Source organism: Solanum tuberosum, unplaced genomic scaffold (genome assembly GCF_000226075.1).
Source record: "Solanum tuberosum cultivar DM 1-3 516 R44 unplaced genomic scaffold, SolTub_3.0 scf00187, whole genome shotgun sequence".
In the NCBI taxonomy this organism is placed as follows: Eukaryota; Viridiplantae; Streptophyta; class Magnoliopsida; order Solanales; family Solanaceae; genus Solanum; species Solanum tuberosum.
The window spans coordinates 955,714-972,290 of NW_006239111.1; the positions used below are offsets into that span (position 1 = coordinate 955,714).

General features: G+C 37.1%; 1 protein-coding gene across 1 annotated transcript; it reads right to left on the bottom strand.

The window, feature by feature from the left end:
* Nucleotides 1-12,550: 12,550 nt before the first annotated feature.
* LOC107061984 (uncharacterized mitochondrial protein AtMg00810-like) lies at nucleotides 12,551-13,219 on the bottom strand. The gene has a single exon (XM_015312105.1). It carries the CDS (start codon nucleotides 13,217-13,219, stop codon nucleotides 12,551-12,553), a length of 669 nt encoding a protein of 222 aa, XP_015167591.1.
* Between the last annotated feature and the right edge of the window lie 3,358 nt (nucleotides 13,220-16,577).

Consider the following 16,577-nt stretch of genomic DNA (forward strand, 5'->3'; position numbering starts at 1 on the left):
TCATGGGTTCATAGAGTATTTTCATCATAAATCATAAATTAAAAACTAATACAATCATAATTTGTGATTAGAATTTATTTGAAAACGTTTGATGAAAGAACCCATCAGATTGAGTAAAAACCTAGGGTTTTTGAGAATCTTGAAAACTTTGAATTTGCTTTGGAATGGACTCTAGCGGTGAAAGCTACCCCTAGATGAAGGATCACCATACCTTAATAGATGAATTCCACTAAAATACACTCAATTAGCCTTCCTCTTCAAGCCCTAAGTCTTCTTCTTATTTTGGTCTTCAATGGAGTTCTAGAGAGAATATATTTGGAGAGGAAGGGGTTGCTTTGATTTGGGGAATTTGAATAATGAAATCTAAAAATAGGGTTTTAATGTTTTAATACTCTTAAAATATCTTAATACACTTAAAATAACCGTCCATACACTTAGAACAATTAATAAACAATTTACCAAAAGACCCGTAGGTTGGTTGAGCCAAAACCAGAAAAACTGACAGTGACTCACGCCCTAGACCTACAGACCGTGAGTCCATTAACGGACCGTACTGGTGGTCCGTTGGTTGGGGATGGGGAAGGTCATTTGGGGTCTTGACCTACGGAGGCCATCCACGGAGGATGGATGGACGTACGGGCCGTGAACCCCATCCGTAGGTCACCCTAAATTTCCAGCTTTTAGGGATCTTGGGGTCTCGGGGGTTAGGCTTTAGGGTCCTCCTCAAGGACCCTTAGGGTGGTCCTTGGGGAGTCGTGCCTTGACATTTAACCCCTAAACCCCTCAACCATAGCGCAGAACAACATTAAACCACTTCAAACCTCACACCAAACTTAAAGACATACTAGTTAGGCTCTAGTTTCACTTATTCCTTTTACGGGTCGTTACATTATCCCCCACTTAGGAACATTCGTCCTCGAATGACACTTTAAACACATTAAGGAGATAACGACTCAAGACTAGCATCCCATCATGCATGCAACATCATAAACAATGCACATAACTAGGAGGAAACACCAACTCCACATCAACATGCTCAATGCAACACAAAAAAGGTAGGAGCTACATCTACAAACTCATTATGCATCAAAACTTCATCATTTCTCATTTCATTGGAGGAACTACCTTCTCCATCTCATAACATGCTCATTATAACATCAAAAGGAAATTTATGCAATATCTTCATGAAAGCATATTTAGGCATGTTCAACAATCAACCTCATGAAGCATATAGGCAACTCATACTAAATGCACATCAACATGAGGAACATAATTCATGAAAACTCATTTTCTCATATAAACAAGAATTCAACTAGAACATGCATAACATAAGGAGACCATGGAAACTCACTTTAACACATGACTCCAAAACATGAAACAAGTTACAAGGAACTCTTGGTCTCAAGCTTGAATGAGAATAGAAGAAAAGAGAAATGATACCAAAACTCTCAACCACCTTTCTATTCACATACTATCCCCCACTTAGGAGTAAACCCAACTAAGGCTAATCATGAAAACAACATAAGGACCTTAACAAGACATTCTCAACTATAAGAAACCATCACTTACTGGTGCCATCATCCGGATGAGTTCCTTTGTCCTTGTTAGCTTGAAGCACGTAGAAACAATTTTTCTTAGGAACGTTAGGATCTGGGCCATTAAGAGAATCTTGTTTGTCCTCTCTTCCTTTGGCCGCAAGGGTAGGGCACTCCTTCACTTGATGATCAATCTTTCCACAACCATAGCATCCATTTGTATCGGCTAGGCACTTCTCATAATGTCTCTTTCTACAATTGGTGCAAGTACGTTTAGAAAGTGGAGACCCACTTCCTTTCTCTTGGTTAGCCCTAGGAGTGCTTGAGAAATCTTGGTTTGGAGCTCTCTTCTTGAACCTAGGTTGACCTTGCTCATCAGGCCTAGACCTCTTAAACTCCTTATTCTTCCTCTTAAGTTTGGATTCCTCAATAGATTGAGCATAAACCATGAGCCTAGAAATGTTCATATCAACATGGAGCATTGTCGTATGACACTCTTCCTCAACTAGGTCGGAAACTCCCGTAACAAAATAACTCATCTCATCCCTAGGGTTTGACACCAAAGATGGGGCATACTTAGACAATTGGGTAAATTTCAATAATTACTCGTGCACATTCATGTTACCTTGCCTAAGATTGATAAACTCCTCCATCTTAACCTCTCTTTTCTCACAGGGGAAAAACCTACCAAGGAATGCTTCTTTAAACAACTCTCATTCAATGGGACCCACTCCAACCGGCCAATTGTCCTTCCATTGAGTAAACCAAACTTGGGCCACATATTTTAATTGATAGGCGGCAAGTTCCGCTTTCTCAATAGAAGTCACCCCCATAGCATTAACTACCTTATACATCTCATCCAAAAACTCTTGGGGATCCTCTCCCACCTTAGAACCTAGAAACACCGGAGGATTCATCCTCACAAAGTCTCTCAACCTAGAAGCCATAGTACTCACATTGGGGTTGACATTAGCCTCAACACCCCTATTTCCTTGAGCTGTCATAGCTTGGGATTAAGTAGTTACGGCATGAGCCATCATAAAAAAAGCTGACCTAACTTTCTCATTTTTCATAGCCGAGGGATCCACCGGAACTTGATTTCCTTGATTGCCTAGAGGAACTTGGTCACCTTGAAGACCTTGGGAAGGAACTCCCTCATTCACAATCCTCTTCCATCCTTCTTGGGTTAGACCTTGTATTCATATCCTATAAACATAAGAGAAGGGTTAGGAAAATGACACTTATAGAGCTAAACTCTAAGGCACGACTTCAAGAATCATGAAAGAAGTGTAACTTCCTAACGTGCTATAGCCTCTCACTCATAGATGTGTCGCGCCGCACACCGATGAACAAGACTCTACTAGACGTGGCTTGTGAAACATCAATCCTAACAACCATTTCCAAAATCTTATGCTGTGATACCATGTTTGTCACAACCCGAGTCTAGACCCCGAATGCGACACAGCGTACTCGACCCCGAAGGGGTCTTATACAAGGCTCATAGCTCATTTATTGCATAGATAATAGAAATAGTACGGAATTTAAAACTTTTTACTTAAAAGCATATAATCTAAAATTCAAAAACATTTAAACGGAAGCGGAAGTCTATATCTCACATGGCCATCTTAGACACAATCTTGAACAAAAATAGGGACACGATCCTTTACAATTGAAAAGACTAGAATTGTCTATTACATGAAAAAGGAAAGAAACTTCAAAAAAAAACTCTTGTCCTCGATCTATGAGGACATACCACTTTAACCTTGGAGGAAATCTCAATCCAAGCACGTCAATCTAACTAGAAGCAATCATTTGGTGTAACCTACACTTGTAGTAAAAACATAGAAGAATGGGTTAGCACACAAAAATGTACTAAGTATGATGACCATGTAAAAGCATGCTTTAAAAGGGACATTTTGGTTGGAAACCATGCATTATGCCACTTTTTAGAAATATCATGAACAATAACATAAGAGACATCAAATACAAGTATAACCATCATACGAGTCATAACATCACATTTGAACAATATCAACATGTAAGCCATTACCATCACCTTAGACCTTCACCTCAAGTAACCCTCATTTTATACCTTGTGCAATGTATGGATAATGTCCCATACTACCATCCACACTAAGGAACCACATTAAGGTCACCAAAAGTTAACTTACCATTCCTTCCTTTTCACCTTTGCACAATATCCACACATAAGAGACATAACATTTCATAAGACATGACAAGGGAAATAAGTCATAATATAACCCAAGTATAGCATGCATCATCACATTAAGCATTTAAGAGTCAACATTCTTCAATAACTTCCTTTAGAAGACTTTCATACATTAGTCATTAAGACTTAGAGAACTCACTATAGGCCTCTTGAAGCCTACTCGTGCCATGTATGGATAGCATCCCATACTACTACCCATACTTCATAGAACCTCTCAAGAAACTATAATAGACATCTCACATGATGGGAATAGGCATTAATCGACATAGACCATGAGAGCTAAATCATGGAATCTGGTATCATATGACCTCACACCGAAGAAATGTGTTCTACTTGCCTAGGGTAGAACTAGTAAGCATCTTATATAGGCACATAGTTATGGGATAAGAAAGATGTTCATTGGACTCTAGCCTAATATCGGGAGAGTCACCATCTTAGCCATATCCACTTAGTGCTTAGCCTCCATTCCCATAGAGTAGTTCGTTCACATTACATTGTTGTACTTGAGAGGGCCACCAACATTAGGCCTACCGACCCAAGGTACATTACCCATGAAAGGGCCACCAACATTAGGTCTACCGATTCAAGGTACATTAAGGATAGCTCATTGAATCATCTTGAAAGGGTGTCATAAGTCTACTGATTCATCATGAAAAGGTGTCCTAGGCCTACTGATTCAAGGTTCATCATCTCACACATGAAAGGGCTACCACCATAAGATCTACCGATTCAAGGTTTATCAAAATAATATTCATGAAAGGGTGCCACTATCCTACTGATCCCAAAACACAACATTAGAATAGGTCATAGACTCATCAAGCAAGGGTTACCAACCTTAGGTCTACCGATTCAAGACAAGGCCTAGAATACTTCATTAATCATCTATGAAAGGGCTACCTACATTAGGTGTACCGATTCATATTCATCATGTCAATACACATTTATTATACAAAAGAGGGTGCCTAAGCCTACCAACTCAAGATTCAACATTCAAGGTCACATTCATCAACACAAGAAAATGATACCTTAAGCTTACCAATTAAAGATACAAAAATACATATGAGAACCCTTCATATTTCATCATTAACATTCATATAAGTGCATAATTGAGAATAGCCTTTCAATAATAGCACAATTGCATTCTAAACATGACTATACACTTTCATTGATTTCACATGCATATCCTTCAATTGATGATCATATATAAATCCTTCAAATATAGAGATACAAGGAATATATCCATCAATTCAATACCACCACATACATAGTAAATCAACACCTCCACCTTTCAAGTGGATCAACATCTAATTCACAATTCTAATTCAACAAGTAATTGATCATAACTTGCCTTTCAAGGGTCATACTTCCAAATAACCAACACACCAATAATTTACTACAATTAGGGAATGGGTAATGATATACTTTAATAATCCAAATAAATTCAACCATATTCAATTCATATACATTCATCATCAGCAAACCCACTTCATAAAGGGACAATTTAGGAATTGAGAGTATTCATGGGTTCATAGAGTATTTTAATCATAAATCATCATTTAAACACTAATACAATCATAATTTGTCATTAGAAACCATTTGAAAATGTTTGCTGAAAGAACCCATGAGATTGAGTAAAAACATTGAGTTTTTGAGTAATTTGAAAACTTTGAATTTGATTTCGAATGGACTCTAGGGGTGAAAGATACCCCTAGAGGAAGTATCACCATACCTTCATAGATGAATTTCATGAAAATCCACTCAATTAGCCCTCCTCTTCAAGCCCTAAGTCTTATTCTTCTCTTGGTCTTCAATGGAGTTCTAGAGAGAAGATATTTGGAGAGGGAGGGGTTTTGATTTGGGGAATTTGAATAATGAAATCTAAAAATTGGTTTTTCATGTTTTAATACTCTTAAAATATCTTGATACACTTAAAATAACCGTGCATACACTTAAAACAATTAATAAACAATTTACCAGTAGACCCCTATGTTGGCCGAGCCAAAACCAGAAAAACTGGCAGTGACTCACACCCTAGACCTATGGACCATACTGGTGGTCCATGGTCTGGGGATGGGGGTGGTCATTTGGGTTCTTGACCAACGGAGGCCATCCACGGAGCATATACCTACGGGTCGTGAACCCCATCCGTAGGTCACCCTAAATTTCCAGCTTTTGGGATCTTGGGGTCTTGGAGGTTAGGCTTTACGGTCCTCCTCAAGGACCCTTAGGTGGTCCTTGGGGAGTCACACCTTGACGTTTAACCCCTAAACCCCTCAACCATAGCTCGGAACAACATCAAACCAGTTCAAACCTCACACCAAACTTAAAGACACACTAGTTAGGCTCTAGTTTCACTTATTCATTTTATGGGTCATTACAGAAAGAGGTCTTAGTACCTGCCGATTGAGAGTTCGGTAGTCATGAAATAAAATTCTCCCGAGTGTTAGAGTAAAAGAAGATGTAGACCAGTTTAGAGCTGATGGAATAGGTCCATAGCCTTTAAGTGTCAGCTTTAGACCTATGGGGGAGATGATAAGATTGGGAATCAAGTCAAGTGTTAAGAATAAGATAGTAATGGGTTCAAAAGAGTATGGGAGAGATCTTTTCAGAGGTCTTTTTAGTAACGGAGTAATGTTAGAAAGAGAAGCTTTAATGATCCTATTGTGATAAAGATGGTATGATTATTCTGTCTAAGGTTATAAATGAAGAGGATCAAGAGAATGAGGTTTTACTATGAGAAATATTTAAATGAGAGCCCTTAGTTGGTTCCGAAGGAGATAGTTAGTAGGAGTCCATGGAGTTGTTAGAGTACTAAGCTTGAATGTGGTGTTGTTAAACATTAGGTGATTCTTGATATGAGCCCAATATGGTGGTATAGAGGAATAGTTTTGGGATGAGATTCCCTATAGAGAGGTATAGAACCCGAACTTAAGGTTTTGGGTTCAACTTGAATATAGTGAAAGCGTACCACTAGAATCAGACCTTGTTAAGAGTTACCCCATTCCATACCCAGTCAAGTCGTCATTTGAGGACGAATGATCCCAAGGGGGAGATATTGTAACACCCCAGATTTTTTTCTGAACTGAGACTCAAACCTTCCTTCGTTGTGAGTAGGATTTTACAGAGGAAATTAAACAAAAAATTAAGGTTAGGTCACTAGATGTAGCACCTTGAGTTCCAAAAAGAACTAAATTGGAAATAGCAAAATTTGAGATTTTTCAGGTTATGCTTAAGTATGAGTTTTGGGTCGACTTCAAACGACCATAACACCTAGCTCAGGATGATTTAGTTGTGCTACAAGATACCGTAGGAAATATATATGAATTATATTTCTAAGGCCACCGAGTTTACTCAGTTTTGAGTTCGTATGAGGGAGATATGTCCATTCAAAGTTGGGCTGTCTAGATAAGGAAAGCATTAACCGGATATTAGAGGGGTAGTTTGGTCTTTTCCTTACCCAATCAGATTAAATTCATTTTTAGTAATGTTTTAAGGGTATAATATTAGTAGGTTCAGTTTTATAATCCTAATATATGCCTAAGGTTTTAGTTTAGAGTTCAAGAAGAGAAAAGACGAGAAAAGAGAAAGGATTGAAGCGTTCGTCGAAATTCTTGAGAGTTATTGCGGACTGTCGCCATGGGTTTGATTACTAAGAGGTATGTAAGCTTCCATAGTGTTGGTTTTGTTCGCCCACACGCCAAACATGTTATTTTCAGCGTAATTTCACTCTCAAAAGTTGAAAGATTTAAGTTCTTGATAGGTGTTCTTGAAGTTCATTCTAAATCTTATTTTGTGGGGGTTTTGATGATTTCTTGAGATGAAAGTGATTTTTTCGAGTGTTGTTTTGAGTGGATTAGTGTGTACTTAGGTTGGGTAATTTAATCTAAGGAAAACTTGAGAAAAGAAATCGATTAAAGGAGATTTAGGATCAGAAAATGAGAGGCAAACTTTGTCGAACATGGCCGAGGGAGAGGCTGGGGCGGCGCGCACCAGATGCACCCAAGGGGCTGGGGTGTCACCCCTGCAGTGCACCCATATACAGCCTCTGAAGTTTGGAGCTGGCGCCCCGCGCACAGAACGCGCCAGGGTTGCCTTCCCCCACTCCTATTTTGTCAGTTGTCCCGTTTGAGTCCCTTTTAAGTGTACCTTCACTCCCTTTGATTTTAATCACTCTAAAATACTTCTAAACACCTAGAAATCATTCATAACATTATCATAACCTTGAATTCATAATTCATAATTCAAATTCAAGGTAGAGCTAAGAGTTAAGTTTTGAGAATTCTTTCGAACATTCTAAGAAAGTTCCTTTAAGTCCGTTTGTGGAGTCTTCTACAACTTTTAGTAACTTGTTTCAAGACTCAAGTAAGTGAGCATGAGAGTGAGGAGAATGTATTCACGAGTCTACACTTCACCTAGATTTTTCATATCATGAACCATGACTCTTGAATTCATAATTCATATTCAAGAGAGAGTTAACAGTAGAGTCCAAGAAAGTCTTTGAGTTCGAGTGTGAATCCTTTGAGATCAACTATTGATTTGAACTAAGATTTGAGTAAATAAGTATGAGAAAGAGAAGATTCGTATACATGAGTTCCTTATTGATATTTGACCCTTGATTCGAGTCGTTCAAGCCCATAAATTCCGCATGAACTTCATAAGTTGAGTACCTCTGAGAGAAATAGTATCTTCAAGTTTTAAGTCTTGAGTATTGAGTTCATAATCCCCTGTGAAATTATATTTCTAATCATGGGACTATTACATGTAACCCATGAAGTCCTTGAGTTGAATTGTTCATGCCCATAATTCCGCATGAACCCTATAAGTCGAACAGTCTTGAGATGAGAAGTATATTTGAGTCCTTGAGTTGAGTAGTTCATGCTCATAATTCCGCATGAATCCTCTGAGTTGAGCATTCTTGAAATGAGTAGTATCATTAAAGTTCTTGAGCTCCAAGTATTTATTTCTATCTATGGTTATTGAAAACCTTGCATTGAGTCGTTTACGACCATAATTTGGTATGAACCATATTTTAAGATGTATTTTACAAACATTTTAACTTTGTTTTAAGACTTAAGATTTGAGTTGAGTAAGAGTAAGAGTAAAGTTCATTTCTTCAAAGATTATACGGGAACTAAGTATTCCCAAGAGTTAAAATGTTTTCACATTTGAGCAAGAAAGGAAATACAGATTTCCAAGAGAGTTTTTAAGCTAACTTTTGAGTAATTATCTCATACCATAGAAAGAGTTTTGTTTTTAAAACATATGAGTTGAGTATATCACTACAGGAAAAATGTGAATTACATAGGGATTTTCCTAGGGATTAGTATGAAAATCCGCAGGAAACTTATTTTCCTACAAATTTTCATACTAATTCTCAGGAAAATCCCCATGTAATTCACCATTTCTTGTAGTGTATTTTGGGAGTAGTATTGAGCACCGATATGGGGACGGGAGTTCATAATAACTCAAGTCTCCATAAACCATGTAGCCATCATGGGTAGAAAGGATCAGTACTTTTTAGATGACTCCTTAGTTGTTTTTAGCATAGACTAGTGGATCCACTTAGTTAAGGCGTTCTATAAGACGACAAAGTATAGGACAGTGCTGGCAGCGTGGGCAAGACATTGTATCATTAATGAGGCTCATAGTGGTAGTTGTCTGTTAGAGAAACTCCCACAGAGTTATATTGTATTCTTATATACACATTGAGTATTATTGTATTTTTCAATACATTGAGTTGCTATCCACAGTTTTACAACTTTCCATACATATTTCATCTTTTACAATTGCTTTATCCTTGAGTATCATGAGTTGAGTATTTCCAGTTGAGTATCATGACTTGAGTATCCTGAGTTGAGAACCTTATTACTGAGTTGAGTATCTTATCCTTAAGTACTTCTGAGTTGAGTAAGTTTGAGTAGTTTTGAGTATCCTTAAGTATTCCTTGAGTTGAGTAAGTTTAAGAAGAGGTAAGTATGTTTCCCTTTCAATCAAGTTTCAAGCTTATGTTATGCTTTAGAATTCCCCTTACATGCTCATACATTCCATGTACTGAGCCATTTGGCCTGCATCCTTTCATGATGCATATACAGGTATTTGGGATCATCAACAGGAGCTTCGTTGATACCATATGGAGTTCGAGTTAGCTATGGTGAGCCTCCTTGCTTCCGAAGGATTTCATTCACTTTTTAGTTATATCATTTGTTAGGATGTCGTGGGTCTTGTCCTATGTCATGGGTCTTGTCCCAACTTCCATCCTTTTCATTTAAAGGCTTCATAGATAGATAGTAGAGTTTCAGAAGTATGTTCATTTATTTAGTTAAATGTTTTAAAGACTTAAGTTGCCTATTTTATGGCGAGTTGAATAATTTATTTTTCTTCAGAGTTTTTCATTTAAGTTAAAGCTTTGTAATTGAGTTTCATGAATTTTATTCAGTTTTTAAGATTTTGTATGCTTGAGTTAGTCTTCTGCTTGTAGTCAGTCAGGATGAGGGTTCGCTTGGGGACCAGCAATGGTTCTCGAGTGCCGACCTCGTCCAGAGTGTAGGCTCAGGTCGTGACAAAAAATTACCTTCAGAGGTATCATCTTCCTCTTCTTTTTTTTGAATCATTTTTGTTTATAATATAAAGTTATAAAGTTACAATCAAGTGACTAATATAAAGTCACAATTAAAAAACTCCACTGCCCTAATTCATCATTGCTATTATTACTTTTATGGTTCCTCTATTAGTAGGGCTACAATGCAGACTCTAATAGGGCCGCCATTCCTTCAAGAGGATCTGTGAGAGCTCGTAGTACAAGGGTACGATGTTATTTTAGAAAATTATTATTTAACAAACAAATTAGAATGATAAAAAATCATAAAAGGGTTTGTTAGTTGTATTGGGCAACTTACATTTTATGTTTAATAAATACATGCAAGCTATAATCGAGGAAGAATGCCAAGATTAACACATGTATTCTCTTTGCGTTCAGGAATATACATCTAAACCTAATTTATATTACTAGTTGAAAAGTTAGTTTATGCAAGTAATTTTTTAAGCAAAAATAATTATTATAATGTGAAAATATTAACTTTTGTAATTGTTCAAGGATGGTAACATTTATTATTTATTTATTTATTTTTATTTATCAAATGAATGCAGTGAGTAGTCATCGAGAAAAATCCTCAATATCCAAATTCTCCACCAAGTACCTCCACAACAAGAGCTCCACGTTCAACGTACTTATATACTTTTTTCTGTTTCATTTTATATAATATTATTTTCTTATTAATTTGTGTCAAAATTTGAGGAAGTGGATATATGGGTGCTTAGACTATATTTTATTTTTTATGTGTTGAAATGTGAAATTGGTGGTGCAGACCAATTTCCAACATTTTATATAATCCAAATTATGCTGAGAATGGTCAATTACAAGTGGATTCTTTCTTACGCCTTCTGGCATCGAACTCGAATTTTCATAAATTTTTTATTCACGGATGCGCACGCACGTACGTGCACGTGCACACACACACAACACACATGCACGCATGTGCGCACGCACACACGAACGCACGCATGTGCACACACACGCTTGCTAATATGTTGATATTTTTTATATTTCATTTACATGCAATCGTAGAAACAACAACTGAGGAACGATTGAGATGGCTAGAAATTTGAAGATTCATTGTGCAAAATATTTCTCGGACAACATAAATATTGTCAAAAATTATTTTTGTAATATGATCAATCACAAAATAAAAAAGTGTTATCAAGAGACAAAAATAAATTAATTTACAATTCTCAAGTGGTTGTGACTTGTGGATATTTTATTTCTTGTTTAAAAGTTTCTATCATGATAAATCATTGTACATATATATACTTCATTGAATTATTTTATCATATAAACACATGATTGATAATTATTGATAAATTATGCTGAAAAAAAATTATGTATTTTTTATTTACCAATTGATAAATTAGAAATTATTTATGTACAAAGAACTATAATTACAAGCGTAATTTCAGAATAATATCTTGCATAATATCATAAATATAATTTTGCTTAGATTAAAAAAGGATAGCTTTTTACTAAATCTTTGGAACGATACAAATACAATCATATTTTATATATGGTTAAAATTCACCCCCCCCCCTCAAATTGATCTTACTTATCAAGAATTATTAAATTTGGATAATAGAAATTGACGTCGGCTCTTAATTATTAGGGTTGTGCAAATTAACGCTTAAATCAGAAAATTAAATATTTCATATATGTTATGTTAAAAGTTGATCTCCTAGCTGTGTTTCAGACGAGTTGCAATAGAGAAGAAGGAATGAAGAAAGGAAGAAGGAGAAGAAGAGAATGAATGAAACAGTGAAATAGAAATAACCGACTTAGTCTCTCATCATTTACAATGCCCTATTTATATCCAATACATGATTAGTAATCACACTAATTAACCTGCAAACTAACTCAATTGTTAAGCTAACTAATTCAACAAATAAGCTAACTAACTCTAACTAACTAAATTCATCACATGTAATACACATTTCAACACTCCCCCTCAAGTTGGGTGATGGAATATATTTAACATCCCCAACTTGAACAACATATCATTATGTAATTGCTTCCCCAATGACTTAGTAAAAACATCTGCCATTTGTTCTCTGCTAGCTATGTATTCAGTCTTGATCATTCCTTCTTGTAGCCTCTCTAATGAAGTGACAGTCTATTTCGATGTGCTTGGTTCGTTCATGGTACATAGGATTTGAGGCAATCTGCATTGCTGCTTTATTGTCACAGTGTAGATCCAGGTAGTTCAACTTGTGCTCCCAATTCTTTCAATAATCCCTGCAACCACACCAATTCTGCCACAGTATTCGCCATACTTCTATACTCAGCTTCAGCTGAAGATCTTGAGATTGTGTTTTGCTTCTTTGATTTCCATGAAACAAGTGATTCACCAATCTTTATACCAAACCATGTTATAGATTTCCTTGACAGTATGCATAATGCCCAATCTGCATCACAAAAGGCACTGATCTTCCTTGACTTTGTTCTACTCATTAATAGTCCCAATCTAGGTTGTCTCTTGATGTATTTCACTACATGTATTGCTGCATCATAGTGTGATTTCTTTGGGGCATGCATGAACTGACTCAAGTGTTGCACAGCAAAAGAGATGTCTGGTCTTGTCATAGCTAAATACAACAACCTTCCAATTAATCTTTGATAAATCCTCCTGTCTTCGAACTCAACATCATCAGTAATATTGAACTGATTGTCATATTCCAGGCTTGTGAGCTTTTGGTTCTTATCAAGTGGAGTGTTTGTTGGCTTTGAACTAGCTAAACCACATTCTGATATCAACTCCAAAGCATACTTTATTTGGTTCATTAGTATTCCATATTTTGACCTTGCAAACTCAATGCCAAGAAAGTACCTCAATTCCCCTAGATCTTTCATCTTGAAGTTATGATGTAGTGTATCCTTAGCTTTTTGAATTAGTTCTCTACTGCTTCCCGTTATTAAAAGATCATCCACATATATTAAAATGATCACAATGTCACCATCATCAGTTGTCTTAGTAAATAGTGAGTAGTCCAGTTTACTTTGGATGAATCCTGATTGTGTGAGAGCAATGGTAAGTTTCAGATTCCATTATCTGCTAGTTTGTTTCAACCCATACAAGGATTTGTGCAGTCTACAAACTTTGTTCTCCCCCTGGCTGCCAAATCCTGGAGGTAAGGTCATGTAGACCTCCTCAAATAAATCTCCCTAAAGAAAAGCATTGTATACATCCATCTGAAAAATACACGAATTAGACTAAGCAGCCAGTGCCACAACACACCTCACAGTAACCATCTTGACCATAGGAGAGAAAGTGTCATGGTAGTCAACACCTGCTTGCTTTGTGAACCCCTTAGCAACAAGCCTGGCTTTGTACCTCTCAACAGTTCCATCAACCTTAAGTTTGATCTTGTATACCCATTTACAACCAATAGGTGCTTTGCCAAAAGGTAAGTCAAAAATTTCTCAAGTCTTGTTGTCACGAAGGGCCTGAATTTCTTGGTCCATAGCAAGAATCCAACTACTATCCTTGGAAGCTTGTTCAAAAGAAGATGGTTCATGGAAGGAGGAGAGAGTGGAGAGATAAGACCTGTAAGGAGGATGGAGATTAGAATAGAAGATGAAGTTGGAAATAGGATGAGCAGATTTGGAAGAAGTGACATAATTAGTATGCCAAATGGGAGGTTTGAGGGCTCTGGTAGACCTTCTCTGTGGAGATGGAAGGGGTGATGAGTCAATGTGAGAAGATGGAGAAGTGAGCTCAGAAGTAGCTAGAGGAGCAGGAGAAGAAACAACAGGAAAAGAGTCATCTGCAGGATGAGGAAATGCTGAAAGAGGACTAGGAAATGTGGAAGAATGAGTAGGTGGAAGAGAAGTTAGGAAGGTGTGTTTGGGATGCTGAAATGGAAAAATGTCTTCCTTAAAAAGAACATCTCTGCTAACAAAAAATGTGTCATTGGCAATGTTATAGAGTTTGTAACCCCTTTGTGTGTCTAAATAGCCCATGAAAACAGAAGGAATGGCTTTAGGAGAAAACTTGTCAATGACATTTGGTGTAGTTGCATAACATAAACACCCAAACACCCTCAGATGATGCAAGGTAGGAGCATGTTTATGAAAGACTTCATAAGGTGACTTTCCATTGAGAACAGTAGAGGGTAGTCTGTTTATCAGAAAAATAGCAGTGAAGACACACTCCCCCCAGTATTTCAGAGGTACATGAGCTTGAAATCTAAGGGCTCTAGCCATTTCTAGAAGATGTTTGTGTTGTCTCTCAGCAATGCCATTTTGCTGAGGGGTATGCACACAAGTGCTTTGATGTACAATCCCAAGAGAAGATAATAGTGTGTGACATTGGTTATTAAAAACCTCAAGGCTATTATCTGATCTAATGGTTTTGATATTAGCTGAAAACTGAGTTTTGACCAAAGTAATGAAGGCTGAAATAAAAGTAACAACTTCACTTTTATATCTCAAGAGAAAAATCCATGTCATTCTAGAATAGTCATCAACAATAGTGAGGAAAAACCTATGACCATTATAAGTGCATTGCTTATAAGGTCCCCAAACATCCATATGAAGAAGTTCAAAAGGAAATACAGTTTTCTTAATGCTAGAAGGAAAAAGAGATCTGGTCTGTCTTGCAAGAGGACAGACAGGACATGATTCAAAAACTTGATGCTAAAAAACTGATTTTAGTGAATCAATCTTCTTAAGCACTGCAGCAGGAGCATGACCAAGCCTTAGATGCCATGTGGTGATAGCAGGAGTGTGGTTTGATCTGGAGGAGGAATTTGAAGAGAATGAAGAAGGATTGATTGAAGAGTTGGAGGAACTGAGATGAGATGCATTGGCAAGACATGGATGTGTGGTGTGTGGAAGTATGTAGAGACCTTCCTTTTCCTTACCAATCCCCCTCACCTTGCCAGTACAGAGGTCCTGAAATAAGCAGAAATGAGGATAAAAAGATACACAACAATTCAACTCTTTAGTTAGCTGAGAAACAGACAAGAGGTTATATGAAAATTGAGGCACATAAAGAGCATTGGAGATTTCATGATTGTGTAAGAATTTTGCTGAGCCAGTGTGGGTGACTGAGGTAGTGTGACCATTAGGTAATGAAACACTGTTAAAAGAATGATGTGCAGGAATAGGATTAAGTAGTCTATCCAAACTAGAAACCATATGATGTGTTGCCCTAGTGTCAACAATCCAAGGAAATGTATCGTCACCTACAGCAGAACAAACATGTGATATGTTGAATGTAGAAGGAGTACCATTGATACCTGCCATGTTAGCCATTGCCTCCTTTGATGCAGACTCCTTGTCAATCATTTTCAACAAATGGTTGTACTGATCATGAGTGAAAAATGGTACAGTTTGAATTGTATCAGGAGGTGGTTCATTCTCATCTTGATTGGAAGCATGATTCACATTATTTGCTTGTGGTCTTCTATTTCCAAAGGATTGGGACCTCTCAGCTCCATATGACTGACCTCTTCCACCCCTATCATCTCCACTTTTCTTCCTTGTGAATTTGAAGTTGGGAGGATAGCCAATCAACCTGTAGCAGTTGGCTCTTGTGTGGTTTCTCAGATGGCAATAATCACAATATAGTCCTATATTTTGACTGACTCTATTGTTATGTAAAGAAGCCAATGCAGTAGGGTCATGAACATCCAACTTTTGTAGAGGCAATACACAATTGGAAATCAAACTTGATTGGACCTTTTGACTTTCATCCTGCATAATCATGCTATAGGCTTGGTTAAGACTAGGACTAGGTATTGTCAAGAGTATTTGACTTCGCGACTGGGCAAAACTATCATTCAGTCCCATTAAGAACTGCATGAGTTTCTGCCTTTCCATGTGCTCTGCATACACTATATACTTGTCACACTCACAAGCTGGTAAGGGAACTAGAGACACATATTCGTCCCACAGATTTCTCAATTTAGAATAATACTCAGTTACAGTAAACACACCTTGACTCATTGTGCTAATCTCACGATGGACCTGGTAAATCCTAGTCAAATTTTGCTTATCAAATCTCTCATTTAAATCCTTCCAAACACTATGTGCATCATAAGAAAACATGAGCCCATTGGCTAGCTCTTTCGAAACTGAGTTGGTTATCCATGACAACACAAAACATTACATCTATTCCACTCATGTGCTAAATCACCTTTGTAATGATCTTTATGACACGTTCCATCAATAAAACCAATTTTATTCTTCGCTAACAATGCAACTT